The sequence below is a fragment of the Oryctolagus cuniculus genome, chromosome 17 (assembly GCF_051225735.1).
Source record: "Oryctolagus cuniculus isolate XC-2025 breed Fujian yellow rabbit chromosome 17, ASM5122573v1, whole genome shotgun sequence".
In the NCBI taxonomy this organism is placed as follows: domain Eukaryota; kingdom Metazoa; phylum Chordata; class Mammalia; order Lagomorpha; family Leporidae; genus Oryctolagus; species Oryctolagus cuniculus.
In genome coordinates, this window is record NC_142883.1 from 378,063 (window position 1) to 399,281 (window position 21,219).

Genomic DNA, 21,219 nt, shown 5'->3' on the forward strand with positions numbered 1-21,219 from the left:
AGTCCATCATCAACCCTAGGGAAGCGTGAGGTCTCTTTCTCAGTTCTAACATCAATCCTGTTCCCGTGGATCAGGGTGCACACCTGGAGACCCCCACCAGGTCAGACTTTAGGGTGCTTATTGGACCTGTGAGAGGACCCAGGGATGGCACCTGAAATCTATCACTACCATATTCATTTTGGCTTGCTTGACGTGATGTCTGGAGCTGGTTCTGTCCCAGCTGCTCCTCTTCCAGTCCAGCTCTCTGCTGTGGCCCGGGAAGGCAGCAGAGGATGGCCCAAGTGCTTGGGCCCTGCACCTGCAAGGGAGACCAGGAGGAAGCGCCTGGCTCCTGGCTTTGGATCGGCGCAGCACGCCGGCCATAGAGGCCATTTGGGGGAGGTGAACCAATGGAAGAAGACCTTTCTCTCTGTCTCTCTCACTGTCTAACTCTGCCTGTCAAAAAAAAAAAAAAAAGATTTAAGCAGGGCCAGACCTGTGGCACAGAGGGTAAAGCTGCCACCTGCAGGGCCAGCATCCCTTATGGGCGTGAGTCCAGTCCCAGCTGCTCCACTTCCACTCAGCTTCCTGCTAACGGCCCGGGAAAGCAGCAGAACATCTCTGCCTTGCATGTTTGAGACCCTGTACCCACGTGAGAAACCCAAATGCAGCTCCGGGCTCCTGACTCCTGGCTTCAGCCTGGCTCGCCCTGGCCGTTGTGGGTATCTGGAGAGTAGACTAGCAGATGGAAGATCTCTATCTGTCCACTCCCTGTAACTCTTTCAAATAAGTAAATAAATCTTTTTTTTTTTTTTAAGATTTATTTATTTATTTGAAAGTCAGAGTTACATAGAGAGAGAGAGAGATGTACTCCATCTGCTGGTTCACTCTCCAATTGGTTGAAATGGCTAGAGCTGTGCAGATCCAAGGCCAGGAGCCAGGAGCTTCTTCCAGGCCTTCCACACAGGTGCAGGGGCCCAAGCACTTGGGCCATCTTCTAAAGCTTTCCCAGGCCATAGCAGAGAGCTGGGTCAGAAGAGGAGCAGGGGCCGGCGCTGTGGCACAGAGGGTTAACGCCATGGCCTGAGGCGCTGGCATCCCATATGGGTGCAGGTTCAAGTCTCAGCTGCTCCACTTCCAATCCAGCTCTCTGCATGGGCTGGAAAAGCAGTAGAAGATGGCCTAAGTCTTTGGGCCCCTGCACCCACGTGGGAGACCTGGAAGAAGCTCCTGGCTCCTGGCTCCTGGCTCCTGGCTCCTGGCTCCTGGCTCCTGGCTCCTGGCTTCGGATCAGCCCAGCTCCAGCCATTACGGCCAATTGGGGAGTGAACCATCAGATGAAAGACCCCTCCCTCCCTCTCTCCCTCCCTCCCTCCCTCTCTCTCTCCACCTCTCCTCTCTCTGAAACTCTGACTTTCAAATAAATAAATAAATCTTTAAAAAATAAAAAAAAAAGGCCGGCGCCACGGCTCACTAGGCTAATCCTCCGCCTAGCGGCGCCGGCACACCAGGTTCTAGTCCCGGTTGGGGCGCCGGATTCTGTCCCGGTTGCCCCTCTTCCAGGCCAGCTCTCTGCTGTGGCCAGGGAGTACAGTGGAGGATGGCCCAAGTGCTTGGGCCCTGCACCCCATGGGAGACCAGGATAAGTACCTGGCTCCTGCCATCGGATCAGCGCGGTGGGCCGGCCGCAGCGCACCAGCCACGGTGGCCATTAGAGGGTGAACCAATGGCAAAGGAAGACCTTTCTCTCTGTCTCTCTCTCTCACTGTCCACTCTGCCTGTCAAAAAAAAGAAAGAAAGAAAAGAAAAGAAAAGAAAAGAATTGGTTTATTAATAGAAAGTAAGTTTATGACCAGATGCTTAGTGAAAGATAAGCCTAAGAATCACCCAGCACATAATAAACAACAGTCGATGATAAGCAGACCTCTGTCTCTCCCTCTCACTGTCCACTCTGCTGTCAAAAATAAATAAATAAATAAATAAATAAAATAAAAAATAAAAGAAGTGGAGCAGCCAGGACTCGAATCGGCGCCCATATGAGATGCCAGCACTGCAGGAGGCGGCTTTACCCCGATACACGCGTGTCTTTACACAAGCAGGATCAACCTACACGTACTCTGCAAACATTTTTTCATCCTACCTTCCTTTGTTTTTAGCAGAAATCACATCACAGACTGTGCCTACATTAAACACTGGCCTACTGCCCTTCTCGGGAAGGTGAGCTCATGAGAACAGCTGTGACAGCGACCCACAAACGCTGGGCCATGGGACCGGACCTGCCTCAGGACCCCAACCAGTCCATTATCACAACCCAGGCTCAGACCACTCAGCAAGCTGCAGCACAGGGGAGCTGAGAATGGTGGGTGGAATATCCACAGAAGGTGCCGTGGGATGGCAGAACCTGTTGCATGCCCCATACCTAAAGAAACTCCAAGTGGGCAGTAATTCTGCCTTAGAACAACATGAGGCCAACAGCTGTGAGCAACCATTGGTATGTGTTTTTAAGATTTATTTATTTGAAAGGCAGAGTTGCACAGAGACCTTCTATCTGCTGGTTCAAACCCCAAATGGCCACAAATCCAGGAGCCAGGAGCTTCATCCAGGTCCCCCATGTGGATGCAGGAGCCCAAGGTGTATTAGCAGGGAGCTGAATTGAAAGTGGAGCAGCGCCTTTTTTTTTTTTTTTTTTTTTTTGGCCCTTTTCCCTTTGCTCTGGACCCACTTGCTGCCCCTGTGCTTTTGGGGCACGACTGCCACGTGCTTCCTGGCCTGCATGCTCCTCCACGTGGTGACTCCCAATGCCTGGTATGAACCCGGATTTCTCCCTCTTTTAGACGGGCCCTCACTCTCCTCTGTATTCTTCACTGAAGGAAGGATGGAAGGGGAGGGGAGGGGAGGGAAGAAGGGAAAGGAAAGGAAGGAAGGATGGAAGGGAGGGAAGGAGGGAGGGAGAAAGGAAGAGAGGAATAGAGAGAGAGAGAGAGAAAGGAAGAGAGGAATAGAGAGAGAGAGAGAGAGAGAGAAAGGAAGAGAAGGGAGGGAGGGAGGAAGAGGAGCAGCCATGCCCCTATGGGATGCCACCTTGCATGTGGTGGCTCACCACGCTGCACCCCAGCACAGCCCTGACTGCCTGTCTGCAGTCTCCTCCTAAGGGAAGACTCCACAACCAGAAGTAAAAGCTGGGGCAGGGCTGTGGCACAACAGGTTGAGCTACCACCTGGGATGCACACATCCCACACCGGAGTGTTTGGTTTGAGTCCCAGCTACCCTGTGCTTCCAATCCCGCTTCCAGCTGATGCGCCTGACAAAACAAAACAACACAAAAAATGATGGCTCAGTACTTGGGCCCCTGCCACTCACATGGGAGACCCAGGCTCCTGGCTTCAGCCTGGCCTAGGCCTGGCTGTTACTGCCACTTGGGGAGTGAATCAGTAGATGAAGATTTGTCATTTTTCTCTCTCACTCTGCTTTTCAAATAAACACTTTTTAAAGTAAAAATTAAGGAGCCAGTGCTGTGGAATAACAAGTTAAGCCACCACCTGCAGTGCCAGCATCCTATATGGACACCAGTTCGATTCCCGCCACTCCATTTCCCGTCCAGCTCCTTGCTAACGTACCTGGGAAAGCAGTGGTGACAACCCAAGTCCTTGGGCCGCTACACCCACATGGGAAACCCAGATGAAACTCCTGGTTCCTGGCTTTGGTCTGTCCCAGCACCAGCCATTGTGGCAATTTGGGGAGTAAACAAGCAGATGGAAGATATATATCTCTCTCTCTCTCTCTCTAACTCTGCCTTTCAAATAAAATAAATACTTTTTTAAATAAAGTAAAAAATAAATAAATGAAAAATAACTAGCTTGACATTAAAGTTAAAATCTTTGTATAAAAAATAAAGTAACAGACCAGCCTGCCTGGCAACGCTGCCCACCACGATCCTTCCCAGAGAACTCGTGCCAACGGGGAAGAAAAAGAGGTCGTGAGAGTCAGTCACAGAAGGGGATGCACATGCCCAAACCAGAGAAAGTGCTGAAACTCCAGGTCACTGAGTCACCACCCTCTGACACCTGCAATGGGCAGGAACATGCTCTTTCAATCCAGCTCCTGAGCGCCACCTCGTGGTTCGGTGACCCTAGAGTCACTTCCAAGGGCGTCTCAGCAAAGAATCCAGACACCAAAAAGTGTGTCCACAGCTAGGCACCACAGCACTGCCCAGAGGAAGCAGCAGCTGGCGCAGAGTCGTCAGGGGCTGTGACAGCAAAGTGGAGGAGGACTCTGCCTCGGCAAGCTCAAGCCACACATATTCCATTTAGTAACAGTACAGAGAAACAACAGAAATACACACACCCACTGGGTATTAGAAATTACTTCTCTACATGGAGCACACCCTGTTTTTGTTGTTTGTTTGTTTCACTTGAAAAGCAAAAAGAGGGAAACAGACAAACAAGTAGATAGAGTTCCCATCTGCTAGTTCTCACCTCAAACGGCTGCACAGGCAGGAGCCGGGAGGCAGAAACTCAGTGCGGGTCTCCCATGTGGGTGGCAGGAACCCAATTACTCGAGGCATCACCTGCGGTCTCCCAGGGTCTACATTAGCAGAAAACTAGGGTCAGGTGCCTCGATTTGAACCCAGGTTCTCAGATGTGGGACACAGGCATCATAACCAGCGTCTTAACTATTAACAGCTAGGCCAAACCTCAGTCCCCTCACTTTTATAATAGAAAAAATAGCCACGTTTTAAACTAAAGTAATGGGGCAGGCAGGTGGTGGGTCAGAGCTGAGGCGGCACTGCAGACAAATGCCAGCCCACAGGCAGCTGTGGCGGAGTGGGCTGAGGCTCCCCTATAGCACCAGCATCCCAAAGGGGTGCCGGTTCGAGTCCCGGCTGCTCCACTTCTGACACAGCTCCCTGAGGATGGCCTGGGAAAGCAGTAGAAGATGGCCCAAGTCCTTGGGCCCCTGCACCCAGGTGAGAGACCCAGAAGAAGCTCCTGGCTCCTGGCTTCAGATTGGCACAGATGCAGCCATTGCTGCCATTTGGGGAGTGAACCATGGATGGAAGATCTCTGTCTCTGCCTCTCTGTAACTCTGCCTCTCAAATAAATAAATAAATCTTACCAAAAAAAAAAAAAATCCCAGCCTATAACCCACCCTTTGATCCCCACCAAAAAGATGCCTGAGAAACACAGCAAATCAGAACCAGGCTGGGGACTCCCAAGACTTCCTCAATCCAATTCCAGCATCTGTCCACTCCCCACGGTGGAGAGACGGACGGGAAATGGTTGCCCGCACCACACTGTACCACAGCCGGCACGGTATGCCAGGTGCTGTAGACCCTCAGTAGTCGACCCTGGTGTCTCAAGCTGTCCCACCCCAGCCCACCTGGTGTACAACGCTCTGGAGTCAAACCTAGCGTAAACCCGCCAGGCAGTAGGACTACTGGTAATAAAGCAGCACATAATACAAGCACACACTTAACACTGCTGGCAAGCACTTCCAGCAACTGCGCCCAAACCCCTCAAGTGCTCATGCTGCTCGAAGGAATTCACGCCTAGAAGTCGTCAGAAGGGCACAAATCTAAGTGGAAAAACTCGGAGGGCAATGGTCTAAGTGCCCAACCAGAGAGTGCAAGAAAACAATACATTCACACCAAGGATCCAGATTGTGAAAGACAAGGGAGCTTCTCCTGGCCAGTGTGTGGCTCCATAGGGAGCAGAAACCAGAGGAAACACGCCCATAGACATAAGCAGTGACACCCCGAGCATGAAGGCACACATGGGTTCCACTTTGCAATTCATATTTTCTTAAACATGGTTATTACTGTTGTTAATTAGAAAGAAACATCATCTTTTTTAAGTTCTTGATAAGAGAAGGTAGCCGGGGCCAGCACTGTAGCTTAACAGGTTAGGTTATGAACGGTTCGAATCTCAGCTGCTCCATTTCCAACTGAGCTCCCTGCTAATGCATCTGCAGTAACAGAAGATGGCCCAAGTACGTGGGCCCTGCACCCACATGGGAGACCTGGGTGAAACGCCTGGCTCCTGGCTTTGGCATGGGTGTTGCAGCCATTTAGAGAGTGAACCAGCAGATGGAAGATCTCTCTCCCTCTTTCTCTGTAACTCTGACTTTCAAAATTAATAAATAAATCTCTTTTTTTAAGATGTATTTATTTGAAAGGCAGAGATACAGATAGAGAAGGAAACAGACAGACAGACAGGCAGAGATCTTCCATCCACTGGTTCATTGCCCACATGGCCAACCAGGGCTGGGCCAGGCCGAAGCCAGGAGCTTCCTCCAGGTCTCCCACATGGGTGCAGGGGCCCAAGCACTGGAGCCATCTTCTGCTGGTTTTCCAGACCACTAGCAAGAAGCTGAACCAGAAGAGGAGCAGGCAGGACTCAAACTGGCACCCACACGGGATGCCAGCCACTACACCACATCAGCCCCTCTCTGGTCATCTTGCCCAGCACATCTGAGCAGGCCACTGTCCCATGTGCAGCACAGTATTTGTAGTTAACAAAGAAGGTTTGAGATTTTCATCCAAGGCACGTAGACACAGTGAGTGCCCACAACCTCCACAGACCACGGTGTGAGCTGTTTCTAAGTGACTCTCCAAGGTTCGTAACTACCACCACCCAGAGATGGACACTGTGCCCAGAACCCACTGCTGCACTGCTCTGACGATGCTCCGGCCTCTGGGCCAGTCAGGTGACCGCACACATTCCCAAGACCAGTGCCAGGTCACCTTCTATAGCCCCTCCAGCCAGTGCCAGGTGACCCCTCAAGCTCCTATAACCATTACCAGGTGACTCCCAAGAGCCCACAGACCAGCACCGAGGTGGCACTCCCTCTAGGTGCCTTCTGTGCCAACCAGAGCCATGAGCTCCCCTCAAGGAAGCAACAGGGTCTGAGGTGGCCAAAGACTCCCTGGGGCCTTGCCTGAGGATCACAGACACACACACAACATGAACCCATGCAACAGAAACCAGACCCACCAGTCACGAAACCACCAGCCATGCTATGGGCAGGCAGGACTTACTTGGACACAAGGACGGCAGCTGCATCTCGGGCCTTGTCACTCACCACCAAGTAGGACTGGAAGAAAGAAAAAGGGCAGCCACTGTCACACATGAGTGTCAGCCATAGGGACCTGCACAGCAGCCAGGCTGCACACTGGCAAAGTTACAGGCAGACAGCACCACAGGCGCACAACCACTCTTCACTGAACCATCGCCCATGGCTGCCAGCTGTGACACTCACCCCAGGTAAGTGCCTGATCTACACATGTGTGGTTGTACCCACTGAAACACACCTGCAAGAACAGAGCAGGAAAATGAACACGTGTGTTACACACTTGTCATGGAGAATCATGGGGTACCTGCTGTACGGAACCACCCATCCACGTCTCAGGACAAGCAGAGGCCACTGCAACTGAGGACCCCGGCTTGCTGCAAGTGCCTCTGTGCCTCTGGGAGCCAGCTGCTTGAGGGGCCCCAGTCTCATCGACTGTTCTCCCCGAAGCAGAGGCTGTGCTCGGCAATCGCGTCCACAGTGCTAACCTCAGGGCTCAGCGCCCTCCACCCGGCAGAGCCCAGGTGCGCATCACCACACTCTAACATATAACCAGAAACGCACAAATGCCCCCAAAAGCAGAATACGTTTAAAATTAGAACAGAGTGAGCAGGGGCCGGCGCTGTGGCACAGCGGGTTAATGCCCTGGCCTGAAGCACTGGTATCCCATATGGGCACCGGTTTGAGTCCTGGCTGCTCCACTTCCAATCCAGCTCTCTGCTATGGCCTGGGAAAGCAGAAAATGCCCAAGTCCTTGGGCCCCGGCACCCACATGGGAGACCTGGAAGAAGCTCCTGGCTCCTGGCTTCGGATCGGCCCAGCTCCGGCCATTGCAGCCAATTGGGGAGTGAACCATCGGATGGAAGACCTCTCTCTGGGGCCAGCGCAATGGCGCACTAGGTTAATCCTCTGCCTGCGGTGCCGGCATCCCATATGGGCACCAGGTTCTAGTCCCAGTTGCTCCTCTTCCAGTCCAGCTCTCTGCTGTGGCCTGGGAAGGCCGTGGAGGATGGCCCAAGTGCTTGGGCCCCTGCACCCGCATGGGAGACCAGGAGGAGGCACCTGGCTCCTGGCTTCAGGTCGGCATAGCTCTGGCGGTTGTGGCCATTTGGGGAGTGAACCAACAGAAGGAAGACCTTTCTGTCTCGCTCTCTCACTGTCTGTAACTCTGTCAAATGAATTAAAAAGAAAAAAAGACATCTCTCTTTCTCTCTCTCTCTTGTGTAACTGACATTCAAATAAATAAATCTAAAAAAAAAAAAAAAAAAGAAAGAAAGAAAAGAAAAAGAACAGAGTGAGCACCTCTGCCCTGAAGAACTGCATGGGGTCACCAGTCAGAGAATGTGACCGGCAGTCCAGGGCGCCCCATGAAGCCGCCAGGGTTCACAGGAGCAGAGCTGGCTGTCAAGTTACTAATTCCGTGTGCTGCCTGAGTTACATAGGGGTAGTGACAGTCACTGCCTCATGACTAAGATTAGAGAGCAGGTACACGAGAATTGCTTACACACTGCATGCCAAAGCCAGGACTCGAACTGGCACCATATGGGATGCTAGCCACTGCCATGGGCAAAGGACCAGCACTATGGCGTAGTGAACTAAGCCTCCACCTGTGGCGCCGGCATCCCATATGGGCACCGGTTCTAGTCCTAGCTGCTCTTCTGATCCAGCTCTCTGCTGTGGCCTGGGAAAGCAGAGCAGTGGAAGCACCACCTATACCCATGTGGGAGACCCGGAAGAAGCTCCTGGCTCCTGGCTTCACACTGGCCCAGCTCCAGCCACTGCAGCCATCTGGGAGTGAACCAGAAGAAGGAAGACTCCTCTCTCTGTCTCTCCCTCTGTCTGTAACTCTGCCTCACAAATAAAATCTTTAAAAGAAAAAAAAAAAAAAGTGAACACCACGCAATCACAGCCAGAGGGGCAGCTGACACTTGAAGGACCAAACACCCTGGCCTCCCGGTGTTCACAAGCGTGCAAAGGGTCCCGTGTGGGATCTACATCTGGGAGAGCTGGACACCCTGCTGTCCAGTGTTCACACCCATGCTACCTCCCTGTGGGAACTGCACATGGGGACCTGCATCTGACTAGAGTCCAGCCCAGAGTGGGGTTCCACCTCCGTGTCTCGGCTGCAAGTTACCAGGATTTCCATGTCACTAGCAACTCTGTTTTTCTGGTTTATTAGAAAAGCTGCAATATTGGAGGGGCCCATGTGGCAAATAACTGAATTGCTCCCCACCACACAGTCAATTAGAAAGTGGGCCCTCATGCCAACCACACACACACACACACACACACACACACAAACTGATGGCCCCGGGGAGCCCAGGCTGAACCTACTGGATGCCTGGAGGCAGAAGGGCTCAGCTAAGTTAGGCTGACCGCCTGGCCCACAGACGCAGTGAGACTGCAAACACGTGCTACGCGAAACAATTCACATTTAGGTAATTCTTTACAAAGTGGTAAACTACAAATACTACAAGCTCTGCTCAGTGACATACAGAGCAGGGGAAGTTTGAAGAAAATATGCAAGCAGAACTGTGGCAGATTTCAATTCAGTATCTCCCCCATTTCCCTTTATTTCCCAGTTTTCCTGCAATGATCATTATTATTTATAAATGTAAACCATCTCCCTACATCCTCCTACCACTACCCAGGAAACCTCACAAGCATCACCCCCAGTGCACTATTTACAAAGAAATAGGATTTGCTGAAGAGATTTATCACAATTTCAAAGTAAATCACGGAGTGGGATTTTACCTCCCTGAAAGACAGTAATAGCAGTTAAAGAAATCCTTAAATGTCAAGAGCTCCCCCAACTAACCCCTAACACGGAGACAGCCCGAGGTGACAAACACAGCAGTGGCTGGCCACCTGCCGGCCGCACTCACCTCTGCAATGTGGAGAATGCGGTCCATGATGGGTACTCGCGCTGGCTCCGTCTGGGAAAGGAGGTTCCCATCAAGACGTGAGAGATCAAAGGGGATCAGGCAGGTCACAGAGAGCCACAGTAAGAGCATGTAGCGCGTCTCCCAGGTCTAGGAAGAAAAGTCACAGTCAGAAGACAAAGGTAGAGGCCGGTGCTGTGTGTAGTGGGTGGAGCACCTGCAGTGCCGGCATTCCACATGAGTGCCGGTTCGAGTCCCGGCTGCTCCACTTCCGATCCAGCTCTCTGCTATGGCGTGGGAAAGCAATGGAAGATGGCCCAAGACCTTGGGCCCCTGTACCTGCATCGGAGACCTGGAGGAGGCTCCTGGCTTCAGGTCAGCCCAGCTCCGACTGTTGAGGACATCTGTAGAATGAACCAGCGGATGGAAGACCTCGCTCTCTCTCTGCCTCTCCTTCTCTCTCTCTCTCTCTCTGTAACTCTGACTTTCAGATAAATAAATAAGTCATAAAAAAAAAAAAAAAAAAAAAGACGACAAAGGTAGGGGCTGGCACCGTGGCATAGTGGGTAAAACCGCCACCCGCATTGCCCGCATCCCATATGGGCACCGACTCAAGTCCCAGCTGTTCCACTTCCGATCCAGCTCCCTGCTAAGGCACCTGGGAAAGCAGTGGAAGATGACCCAAGTACCTGGGTCCCTGCAACCACATGGGAGACCTGGAAAAAGCTCCTGGCTCCTGGCTTCAGGTCAAAACAGCTCTGGCAGTTGCAGCCATCTAGGGGAGTGAACCAGCAGGTAGAAGACCTCTCTCTCTCTGCCTCTGCCTCTCTGTAACTCTGCCTTTCAAATAAATAAATAAATCTTTAAAAAAAAAAAAAAAAGACATACATTATAAGAAAAACTAATATAATTTTTTTTTTGACAGGCAGAGTGGACAGTGAGAGACAGAGAGACAGAGAGAAAGGTCTTCCTTTGCTGTTGGTTCACCCTCCAATGGCCGCCGCGACTGGCGCACCACACCGATCCGATGGCAGGAGCCAGGTGCTTCTTCTGGTCTCCCATTGGGTGCAGGGCCCAAGTACTTGGGCCATCCTCTACTGCACTCCCTGGCCACAGCAGAGAGCTGGCCTGGAAGAGGGGCAACCGGGACAGAATCCAGCACCCCAACCAGGACTAGAACCCGGTGTGCCAGCGCCGCAAGGCAGAAGATTAGCCTAGTGAGCCGCAGCACCGGCCGAAAAACTAATATATTTTTTTAAAAGGTGAACAAACACCTTAATACATCAGTATAATGACTTTCCTTCCCTGGCACCTTTCAACAGGAAATAAAGATTTTCTAAAAGCAGGGCTGGCATTGTGATATTTGTTAAGCAACCACTCACAAAGCCGACATCCAACACAGAGGTGCCCATTCAAGTGCTTGTTACTCTGATCCAGCTCCCTGCCAATGTGCATGGGAAAACAGATTAGTACTTAGGGCCCTGCTCCCCATTTGGGAGGCCCAGATGGAGTTTCAGGCTCTTGGCTTCAGCCTTGCCCAGCTCCAGCTGTTGCAGCCATTTGGGGAATGAATCAATGAATCAGCAGGTGGAAGATCTTTCTCTCTCTCTCTGCCTTTCAAATAAATAAATAAATCTTTTTTTTATTTTTTTAAAGAGTCATTGTATTTATTTGAAAGACAGAGTTACAGAGAGAGGTAGAGACAGAAAGAGGTCTTCCATCCACTGGTTCACTCCCCAGATGGCTGCAGTGGCCAGAGCTGTGCCGATCCAAAGCCAGGAGCCAGGAGCCAGGAGCCCAAGGACTTGGGCCATCTTCTACCACTTTCCCAGACCATAGCAGAGAGGAGCAGCTGGGACTAGAACCAGCACCCATATGGGATGCCGGCGCTTCAGGCCAGGGCTTTAACCCACTGCACCACATTGCCAGCCCCAATAAATCTTTTGAAAAAAATATTTAAAAATATAAAAATCCTTAGGGTCAGTGTTGTAGCTTAGCAGATTAGGTGCCACCTGTGAAGCTGGCAGCCTATATGAGCACCAGTTTGAGTCCCAGCTGCTACACTTCCAATCCAGCTCCCTGCTAATGCACCTAGAAAACCAGAAGAAGATGGCCCAAGCGCCTGGGCCCCTGCCACCCACTGGGGGAGACCCAGATGGAGTTCCAGGCTCCTGGCTTCAGCCTGGCCCAGCGCTGCTAGTCCAGCTGTTGCAGCAATTTGGGAAGTGAACCAGCAGATGGAAGATCTCTATCTCTCTGTCTCTCCCCTTCTCTAACTCTGCCTTTTAAATAAACAAATCTTAAAAAAATAATAATAATTCTCAACTTCTAGTATAAAAGAAATGCCTTTTATTTCCAGTAGTTAATGGAGCAAGAGTCTAGTTTGGCCCCCAGAATGCCAGGGGAGACAGCATCGAGCCGGGAACACCAGGAAACACTCCCCTGAGGCCTCCACTCCCACCAGCCACACTCACTCGGAGGCAGCCCCACAGCCCAGCCACAAAGTGCGGCTCTTCTCAGCATGGACCCTGCAGGAAGGAGCGCAGAGGCGCTATCCCCAGAAAGGCCAGGTTTCAGCTGGGTGCCCACCACTCCCCAACCAGCAGGGGTGACTCACCGGGCCTGCACTCAGGCCAAGGGTTTACTCTGAGCACTGCTTTCCTTCTGCAGTCAGCGTGGTGCCTATATGACCAGTGCCCCTAAACACTCTGGGTACGGGTCTGAATGTGCTTCCGTGGCAGACACTCCTCACTGCTGGAGGAGTTACTTGTACCCTGTGTGACCCACACACAAGGAGCTCTGGGAGCTCCCAGCTGGTTCTCTGCAGACTCCACACCATGTATCCTTCCCCAGTGATTCCATGCCAAGTCCTGTGAGTCCTCCCGACCTGGAAGAGGCCTTGGGACCCTAACACAGTCCCACTTCAAGTTACAAATATGGATCGGGCAGCCAATTAACAATAGCTGTTAAGGTGTCAGGTCACCCATGTCCCACATCAAAGTGTCTGGATTCAATTCCTGGCTCTGGCTCCTGACTCCAACTGGTACAAACCTTGGAAGGCGCAGTGATGGTTCAAGTAATTGGGCTCCTGCCACCCACATGCAAGAGGCGGAGTGAGCTTCTAGCTCCTAGCTTTAGCCTCCTACATTGTAGGCATTTGGGGACTGGACCAGAGATAAGAACTCTCTGTAACTTCTCTGTCTCTCAAATAAATAAAAATTTATGGGAGGGTATTGCGGCACAGCAGGTTAAATCACATCCTATTCAGAGTGCCAATTCAAGTCCAGGCTACTGGGCTTCTGACCCAGCTTCCTGCCAATGCACATCTTGGGATGCAGCAGATGATGGCTGTGCTGCCTGGATCCCTGCCATCCATGTGGAAAACCGAGATGGAGTTCCAGGCTCCAGATTCCAGCCGGGCCCAGCACTGGCTGTTGCAGGCATTTGGGGAATGAACTGGCAGATGGAAGATCTCTCTGTGTGCGTGTGTGTGTCCATGTGCGTGTGTGTGTGCGTGTGTGTGTGTGTGATCATACCTTCTGAGTTAATGAAAAATTAACATGATAAGAACAAACAGGAGAATGAGACTGCGAGAGCAGGCAGGGGCAGAGATGCAGTGAGGGAAGAGAAGCGGGCAAGGCTGGGTGGGGAGAGGGCTCTCACCTCGTGGTCTTTAGGGTCCTGATGGGTGATCATGTCCAGAACAGGCTCTACATTAGCTACCTCATGAGGAAATAAACGAAGAAATATTTTATATCCTCGAACCTGCCAGAAAAAAAGAGTTTTTATCATAATCAGAAAATACAGAGTAGCATAATTACCTCTTTCCTCTCATTAGAAATTCCCATCTATGTCACCCAATGCCATCCAATCAAATGGAATTATGTCACACTACAGGGACACAAGTTAGTAAGAATAAAGTAACAAAAAAGACACTTTGTTCTCAAATCACTTCATTCATTAAATATGTCCTATCCCAATCTGAATAGCCAAGCTTAAACGTAGCTTATCAGAAACGTAGACCTGTTACAAACGGTAACATTTTGCTTCCACTATGTTTACACAACTGTCCTCTGAGATTTGTAAGGAATGAGTCCTCAAAAACCTCAAAGATCCCCAACTTCATTAATACTTCAAGATGCAGTGGCACCACACCCAGGGGCACCCGGCACACGGCCGAGCTGCGGAGAAATGCACTCAGCACACACTGCAGAGTGAGTCCCTGAGAACCTCAACCCCCACCCAGAGACGGCTGAGTCACTCTATGGTGGAAACCGCCAACAGTAAGTCTGTGGGCCAGCACGGGGCCATCACCTCGGACCTGCTAAAAGCAACATCACGCCCCACCCAGACCTCCCTCAGAATCTGCAGTATAACAAATTTCCAGAAAATTCACCTGTAAAAGATTTTTTAAAGATTTATTTAAAAGTCAGAGTTACACACAGAGAGAGAGAGAGAGAGAGAGAGAGAGAGAGAGAGAGAGAGGTCTTCCATCCACTGGTTCACTCCCCTAGTGGCTGCAATGGCTGGAGCTGCACCGATCCAAAGCCAGGAGCCAGGAGCTTCTTCCGGGTCTCCCACACGGGTACAGGGGCCCAAGGACTTGGGCCATCTTCTACTGCTTTCCCAGGCCATAGCAGAGAGCTGGATGGGAAGCGGAGCAGCCAGGACTCGAACAGGTGCCCACATGGGATGCTGGCACGGCAGGTGGAGCCAGTGTTGTCACACAGCAGATTAAGCAGTCGCCTGTGACAACTGGTATCCCTTAGGTGCTGGTTTGTGTCCCAGCTGCTCCACTTCCAAACAGCTCTCTGCTAATGGCCTGGAAAAGCAGCAGAAGATGGCCCTGTACCATGTGGAAAACCCAGATGGAGTCCAAGCCCCTGGCTTTGCTCTGGCCCACCCCAGGATGTTGCAGCCATTTGGGAAGCGAAGCAATGGATAGAAGATCTATCTGCCTGTGTCTTTCCCTCTCCGTAACTCTGCCTTTCAAACCAATGGTCTGAAAAAAAAAATAACAAATTCAACGTGTTAAACATCTAGGACACTATTTCAGCCAAAGCTCTGATCCCCAACACCTGGTAAAAGGAGAGAATGAAACCACAACTCCCGCTGGCATCACCTTCCCTGAGAACAACTCCTCGCAGGATTACTACCAGACCAAGGACAGACAGACCTGACCTGTGATGGGTCACCCGACAATTTTCAACTTTTCAGTGGTGTAGGGGCATGCAGAAGAAACTGGCCAATCCTCTAGTTTTTTCCCAGAGAAGCCATACACAAACCAATCCTCTCTTGCAATGCTGGGCAGCGGCACAACCACAGATCCACCTCAGGCACACAAACCCAACACTCTGCAGGATATTGTGTGGCTGTGCTATGAGGCTGGTAGGCAGGACCCTGAAATGCTACGACGTTTGGTAGGCCAGGAGTATGAAATGCCATGGGGCCGGCCCTGTGGCGTAGCAGGTTAAGCCACCACCAGAAGCACCAGCATCCCAAATGGACATCAGTTCAAGTCCAGGCTGCTCTACTTCCAATCCAGCACCTGCTAATGCACCTGGGAAAGCAGTGAAAGACCAAGTGCCTGGGCCTCTCCACACACATGGGAGACCTGGAAGAAGCTCCTGGCTTCAGCCTGGCCCTGCCCCAGCCTTTGCAGCCATTTGGGGAGTGAACCAGCGGATGGAAGGCCTCTCTCTAACTCTACTTTTCAAATACAAAAAATAAATCTTAAATAAAAAGTAATGCTATGAATTTGGTACAGTAGTATAAATGCTATGACATTTGGAGTATGAAATGCTGTCATGTTTGGTAGGCATTTTCTGTTCAAGAATATTTTCAACATAGGATTGTTTGTTGAGCCACAACCCCCTCATATGTCGAGAGGTCCCTGTTTATTACCAAAGTGACAACTTCACAGGGCCAGCGCTGTGGCACAGAGGGTTAGGTTAAGCCATCCCCTGCGAAGCCAGAATCACATATGAGCGCTGGTTCAAGTCCTGGCTGCTCCCTTCTAATCCAGCTCCCTGCTAATGTGCCTGGCAAAGCAGCAGAAGATGGCCCAGATACCTGGGCCCCTGCACCCACGTGGGAACCCCAGAGAGAGCTGCAGGTTCCTGGCTTTGGTCTGACCCAGCCCTGGCTGTTACAGCATTTGGGGAGTGAACCAACAGATGGAAGATTTTTCTGTCTCTCCCTTTCTTTATATAACTCTGCCTTTCAAATAAATAAATAAATCTTTTCAAATAAAGTTAAAAAAAAGTGACAACTCAAAAGCACTACATAAATGTTACCTTGGTGATGATGTAAAGAAATTTAAAAGCCAGGTGTACCAGGGCAGCTGGAGATGTCTTATCTTGCACCATGTCCAACAGCAAGTTCATCATCCATTCTAGGGAAGCACAATAACATTTACTGTTAAATGTATCGGTGTGATGTTAAAACAACGTATCAAAACAGGTGTGGGCATTTGGCAGAGCAGTTAGGACACCACTGGGACACCGGTATTGGGTGTCAACATGCCTGGGTTCAGGTCGGCTCTGCTTCCAATCCAGCTTCCTACTAATGCACCCTGGGAGGCGGCAGATAATGGCTTGAGCACTTGGGTACCTGCCACCCACAGAGGGGGCTGCAGGCACCCAGATCTGCCCTGTTCCAGCCCCAGCTGCTGGGGGTATCTGTGGAGTGAACCAGGGAGTGGAAGATCTGTCTCTCCTCCCTCTCTATGCCTTTCAAATAAAAAATGAAAATAAATAAGTGTTTATATATCAAAATAAAAAGGGTTTATTTAGAAATGGAAGAATGGGAGGGGCCGGGTTAACGCCCTGGCCTGAAGCACCGGCATCCCATATGGGCGACGGTTCTAGTCCCAGCTGCTCCACTTCCAATCCAGCTCTCTGCTATGACCTAGGAAAGCAGTAGAAGATGGCCCAAGTCCTTGGGCCCCTGCACCGTGTGGGAGACCTGGAAGAGGCTCCTGGCTCCTGGCTTCGGATCAGTGCAGCTCCGGCCGTTGCGGCCATCTGGGGAGTGACCCATTGGACGGAAGACCTCTCTCTCTCTCTGCCTCTTCTCTCTCTGTGTAACTGACTTTCAAATAAATAAAATAAATCTTTAAAAAAAAAAAAAAAGAAATGAGGCCGGCGCCGCGGCTCACTAGGCTAATCCTCCGCCTAGCGGCGCCGGCACACCGGGTTCTAGTCCCGGTCGGGGCGCCGGATTCTGTCCCGGTTGCCCCTCTTCCAGGCCAGCTCTCTGTTGTGGCCAGGGAGTGCAGTGGAGGATGGCCCAGGTGCTTGGGCCCTACACCCCATGGGAGACCAGGAAAAGCACCTGGCTCCTGGCTCCTGCCATCGGATCAGCGCGGTGCGCCGGCCGCAGCGCGCCGGCCGCGGCGGCCATTGGAGGGTGAACCAACGGTAAAAGGAAGACCTTTCTCTCTGTCTCTCTCTCTCACTGTCCACTCTGCCTGTCAAAAAAAAAAAAAAAAAGAAAAGAAAAAGAAATGGAAGAATTGGGGCAATCCTGTGGCACAGTAGGGACATCAGCAACTAGTCAGAACACATAACAAAGACAGTTTCACAGATCAATAAACAACATTCGTGGGGGCTGGAACCGTGGCAAAGTAGACTAAGCATCCACCTGCAGCACTGGCGTCCCATATGGGTACCAGTTTGCGTCCCAGCTGCTCTCCAATCCAGCTCTGTTTATGGCCTGGAAAAGCAGCAGAGGATGGCCCAAGTGCTTGGGCCCCTGCACCCGCATGGAAGATCCAGAAGAAGCTCCAGGATCTGGCTTCAGCCTGGCCCAGCCTTGGCCATTGTGGCCATTTGGGGAGTGAACCAGCAGATGGAAGATCTTTTGTCTTTGTCTCTGTCTCTCTCCTCCTTCTTTTCCTCATCTCTGTAACTCTGCCTTTCAAATAAATAAAAAATAAATCTCTAAAATTTATTTTTAAATAAAATATAAAAAGAAGCAAGGGTTGGGGCCAGCATTATACACAGCAGGTTAAGCCACACTTGCTACTCCCATATCCCATATCAGAGTGCCTGAGTTCAAGATCCAGTTACCCACTTCCAATCCAGCTTTCTGCTAATATGCCTGGGAAGGCAGAAGATAAGGGCCCAAGTGCGGGGGTCCCTACCACCCACACGGAAGACCTTGATGAAATTCCTCGTCCTGGCGTCAGCCTGGCCCAGCCCTGGCAGTTACAGGAATCTGGGAAGTGAAATAGCTTGCTTGCTGTCTCTCTTGCTCTGTCTGCCCCCTTTCCCTCTCTGTTGTTCTGCCTTTCAAATAAATAAATTTTTTAAGAATCACTACCCTTACACTAAGGTAAGAAACAAGTCTCAGCATCTTCTCTACAGCAGACATGACCACAGATGCCTCCTCAGCTGCTGGCAGGATTGAACGGTGACCACGTGACCCTGTGTGACCTGCCAGCAATAGCAGGTGACCAGACACAAACAGGTTAAAACTTGGGTAGGAGAACCAAAAGATGTGTTCTTTATTTCTTCAAGATTTATCTTACTTATTTGAAAGGCACTGGCACTACATCCCGCCACCCTCTGCAGCCACACACACGCGGCAGCACACAAGGTCTCACGGCCACCTGTCATTCATTCGGTCATCAGGACCATCAGCTCCCATGCTCACCAAGGTGTGGGTCCAACAGGTGAGGCTGCTCCTGGTATTTGTTCATTATTACTAAAAAGAAAAAGAACACAGAAGTCAATCACCACTAAGCCAGACGCGCACAGGGACCTCAGGAGCCACCCTGCTCGTCCTTGCTAAACGCAGGCAGCGGCCAAGAGCACACCCACAGAGGCCCCCCAGAGTGTGCACCCCCACTGCCCTCTGGCCCCCTGCTCCACACACCTTTCCTGGGGTCCTCTCCTCCCACGGCCTCCTGAGTCTTCCTCCCCAGCAGGGTCTCTCCCTTGTTCCTTCCTTCCCTCCCACTCCCGCTCAGGCACACACCCTCTCTCTTCCCTCAAAGCCCTGCAAAGTCTGACCCACAGCCCCCAGCTGCGGTGCTTCTGTCCAATCCAAGGAGCACTCCTCACTGCCGCCCACCTGCCAGGAGCAAAAGCCGGGCTCCCGCTGGTGCCCGGTGCCCGCCTCACCCTCAGTTTGTACGTGAGGCGGTGTTATCAGTCACCAGGCATTCGGGTAACTGACAGACGGGATTCAGACTGCTGCTGCCAGTGGCCTCTCCACCTGGACACCACCCAGCCTCTCTCCTAAAGCCCGGGCACTGCCTCTCCAAACCGAGGACAAGCGCGTGGCGAAAACGCTCTAGGTCATCATGCACCTCCAGGCCCTACAGACGCACTTGGAAGTCATCCACCAGGCTGACCAAGAAGCCACTCACACTGTGGCTGTCATCCCACACCGCACCCGTTTCTCCAAGTCTCAGCAGCCCACAGCCACGCTGGGCATCAAGCCAGTTCCTCCTGGTCCAACCCCGTGGCCCCGCCGAGCAGTCCCCAAACTGTGGTCCACACACGGGTCCACACGTGCTCTGCAGTCGACACGCTGAGGGTCACACCTGGTCTGCACAACTGATCTACACATTGCAGTCCTCACACTGTGGGACACACTGCAGGCGCACACTAGGCGCACACACAGGTATACACACAGGTGGGAGCACACACGGGGGGGCACACACAGGGGAGCACGCATGTTGCACAACACAGGCACACACAGGTGGGAGCACACACAGGGGAGCACACGCAGGGGAGCACACACAGACATACACACAGGTGGGAGCACACACAGGGGGGCACACGCAGGGGAGCACACACAGGCATACACACAGGTGGGAGCACACACGGGGGGCACACGCAGGGGAGCACACACAGGCATACACACAGGTGGGAGCACACACAGGGGAGCACACACAGGGGAGCACACATGTTGCACAACACAGGCACACACACATAGCTAGGAGCACACCCAAGTGCATACATGCAGGGGAGCACACACGTTGCACACCAGATGCGCACGCTCTGTATAACAGGTGCACACACAGGCATACACACAGGTGGGAGCACACACAGGGGAGCACACACGGGGGGCACACACACAGGTGGGAGCACACACAGGTGGGAGCACACACAGGGGAGCACACACGTTGCACACCAGATGCGCACGCTCTGTATAACAGGTCCACACACAGGCATACACACAGGTGGGAGCACACACACAGGTGGGAGCACACACAGGGGAGCACACATGTTGCACACACAGGTGGGAGCACACACAGGTGGGAGCACACACAGGGGGGCACACACAGAGGTGGGAGCACACACGTTGCACACCAGATGCGCACGCTCTGTACAACAGGTGCACACACAGGCACACACACAAAGGCACACGCACACACCGTGGGGTCCGTCTCGGGGCCGGGAGCCCACGTGCCACCTGCCCAAGGGTCCCGCTGCCCTCTCCAGGGGCTGCCGGGAGGGAGGGCAGGGTGCGCCCTCCCCGCAGGGGCCCCGAGACGCTGAAGTCCCCCGCGCCCGCGCACCGCACCCCGCCTCACCGCGGAACCGCTCCACCGCCGCTTCCCGCGCCGCGCGCTCGCCGTGCGCCTCCCGCAGCCCGCCGAGCAGCGCGCGGGCCTCGGCGCTCTCGCTGAACGCCTCCAGCGCGGCGCCGTACGCCAGCGCCTCCTCCTCCACCTCGTCGTCGCGGGCGCCGGCCACCGGCTCCTTGCTCAGGTCCATCGCGGCGGCGAGGCCCGGCCGGCTGAGGAGAGCGCGCAGAAAGGCGAGCGAAGGCGGCGCCCGCGCACGCCGGCCCCACCCAGCGGCCTCCGACCCCGGAGCCGGCCTCGCTACGGGACGCGCGAGTCGCCAAAATAGCGGCAGCGCGCGCGGAGGTGGCGCCCGTCCGGCGAGGGCCGAGGCTTACGGCGGCCGAAAACGAGAAGTCGCTTTCTGGTCCCGGGTCGCTCGCCGCTGTCGGGCTCCGGGCAAAGAGGAGCTGCGGCGGGGTCTCCGCGCAGGCTCAGTTCGGCGGGGAAAGACCGCGCTCCGATCCGGCCCGGGCAGCGGAGGGGCGAGCCCGGGGCGGAGCTGATGCTGGGGGCGGGCCCTGGGCGGGGCTCGTTTGGGGCGTGGTCTGAGGACAGACGAGCGACTGGGTGGGGCCTGAGGGCGTGGCCGGGCGGGGTCTGAGCCCTGGAGTGGGGCGGGGCCTGGGTGCCGGGGCGGGGCCATGACCGCCTCCAGTCCCAAGCGCCAGGGCCACCCCGCACTGCGGTCCGGCGCGAGCCGTGGGC

At 53.0% G+C, this 21,219-nt stretch overlaps 1 protein-coding gene across 2 annotated transcripts in view; it reads right to left on the reverse strand.

Annotated features, from left to right (window-relative positions):
* TBCD (tubulin folding cofactor D) overlaps positions 1-21,003 on the reverse strand; it is a 180,341-nt gene extending 159,338 nt beyond the window's left edge. For both annotated transcript variants that reach the window (XM_089318508.1, XM_002723042.6), the window contains exons 1-6: positions 20,479-21,003; positions 18,588-18,638; positions 16,226-16,323; positions 13,593-13,694; positions 9,933-10,079; positions 7,016-7,071 (exon numbers count right to left, since the gene is read on the reverse strand). In XM_089318508.1, the coding sequence (XP_089174634.1) occupies positions 7,016-7,071; positions 9,933-10,079; positions 13,593-13,694; positions 16,226-16,323; positions 18,588-18,638; positions 20,479-20,662 (638 nt within the window). In that variant the 5' untranslated portion in view covers positions 20,663-21,003. The remainder of the gene's footprint in view (positions 1-7,015; positions 7,072-9,932; positions 10,080-13,592; positions 13,695-16,225; positions 16,324-18,587; positions 18,639-20,478) is intronic.
* Positions 21,004-21,219: the final 216 nt, after the last annotated feature.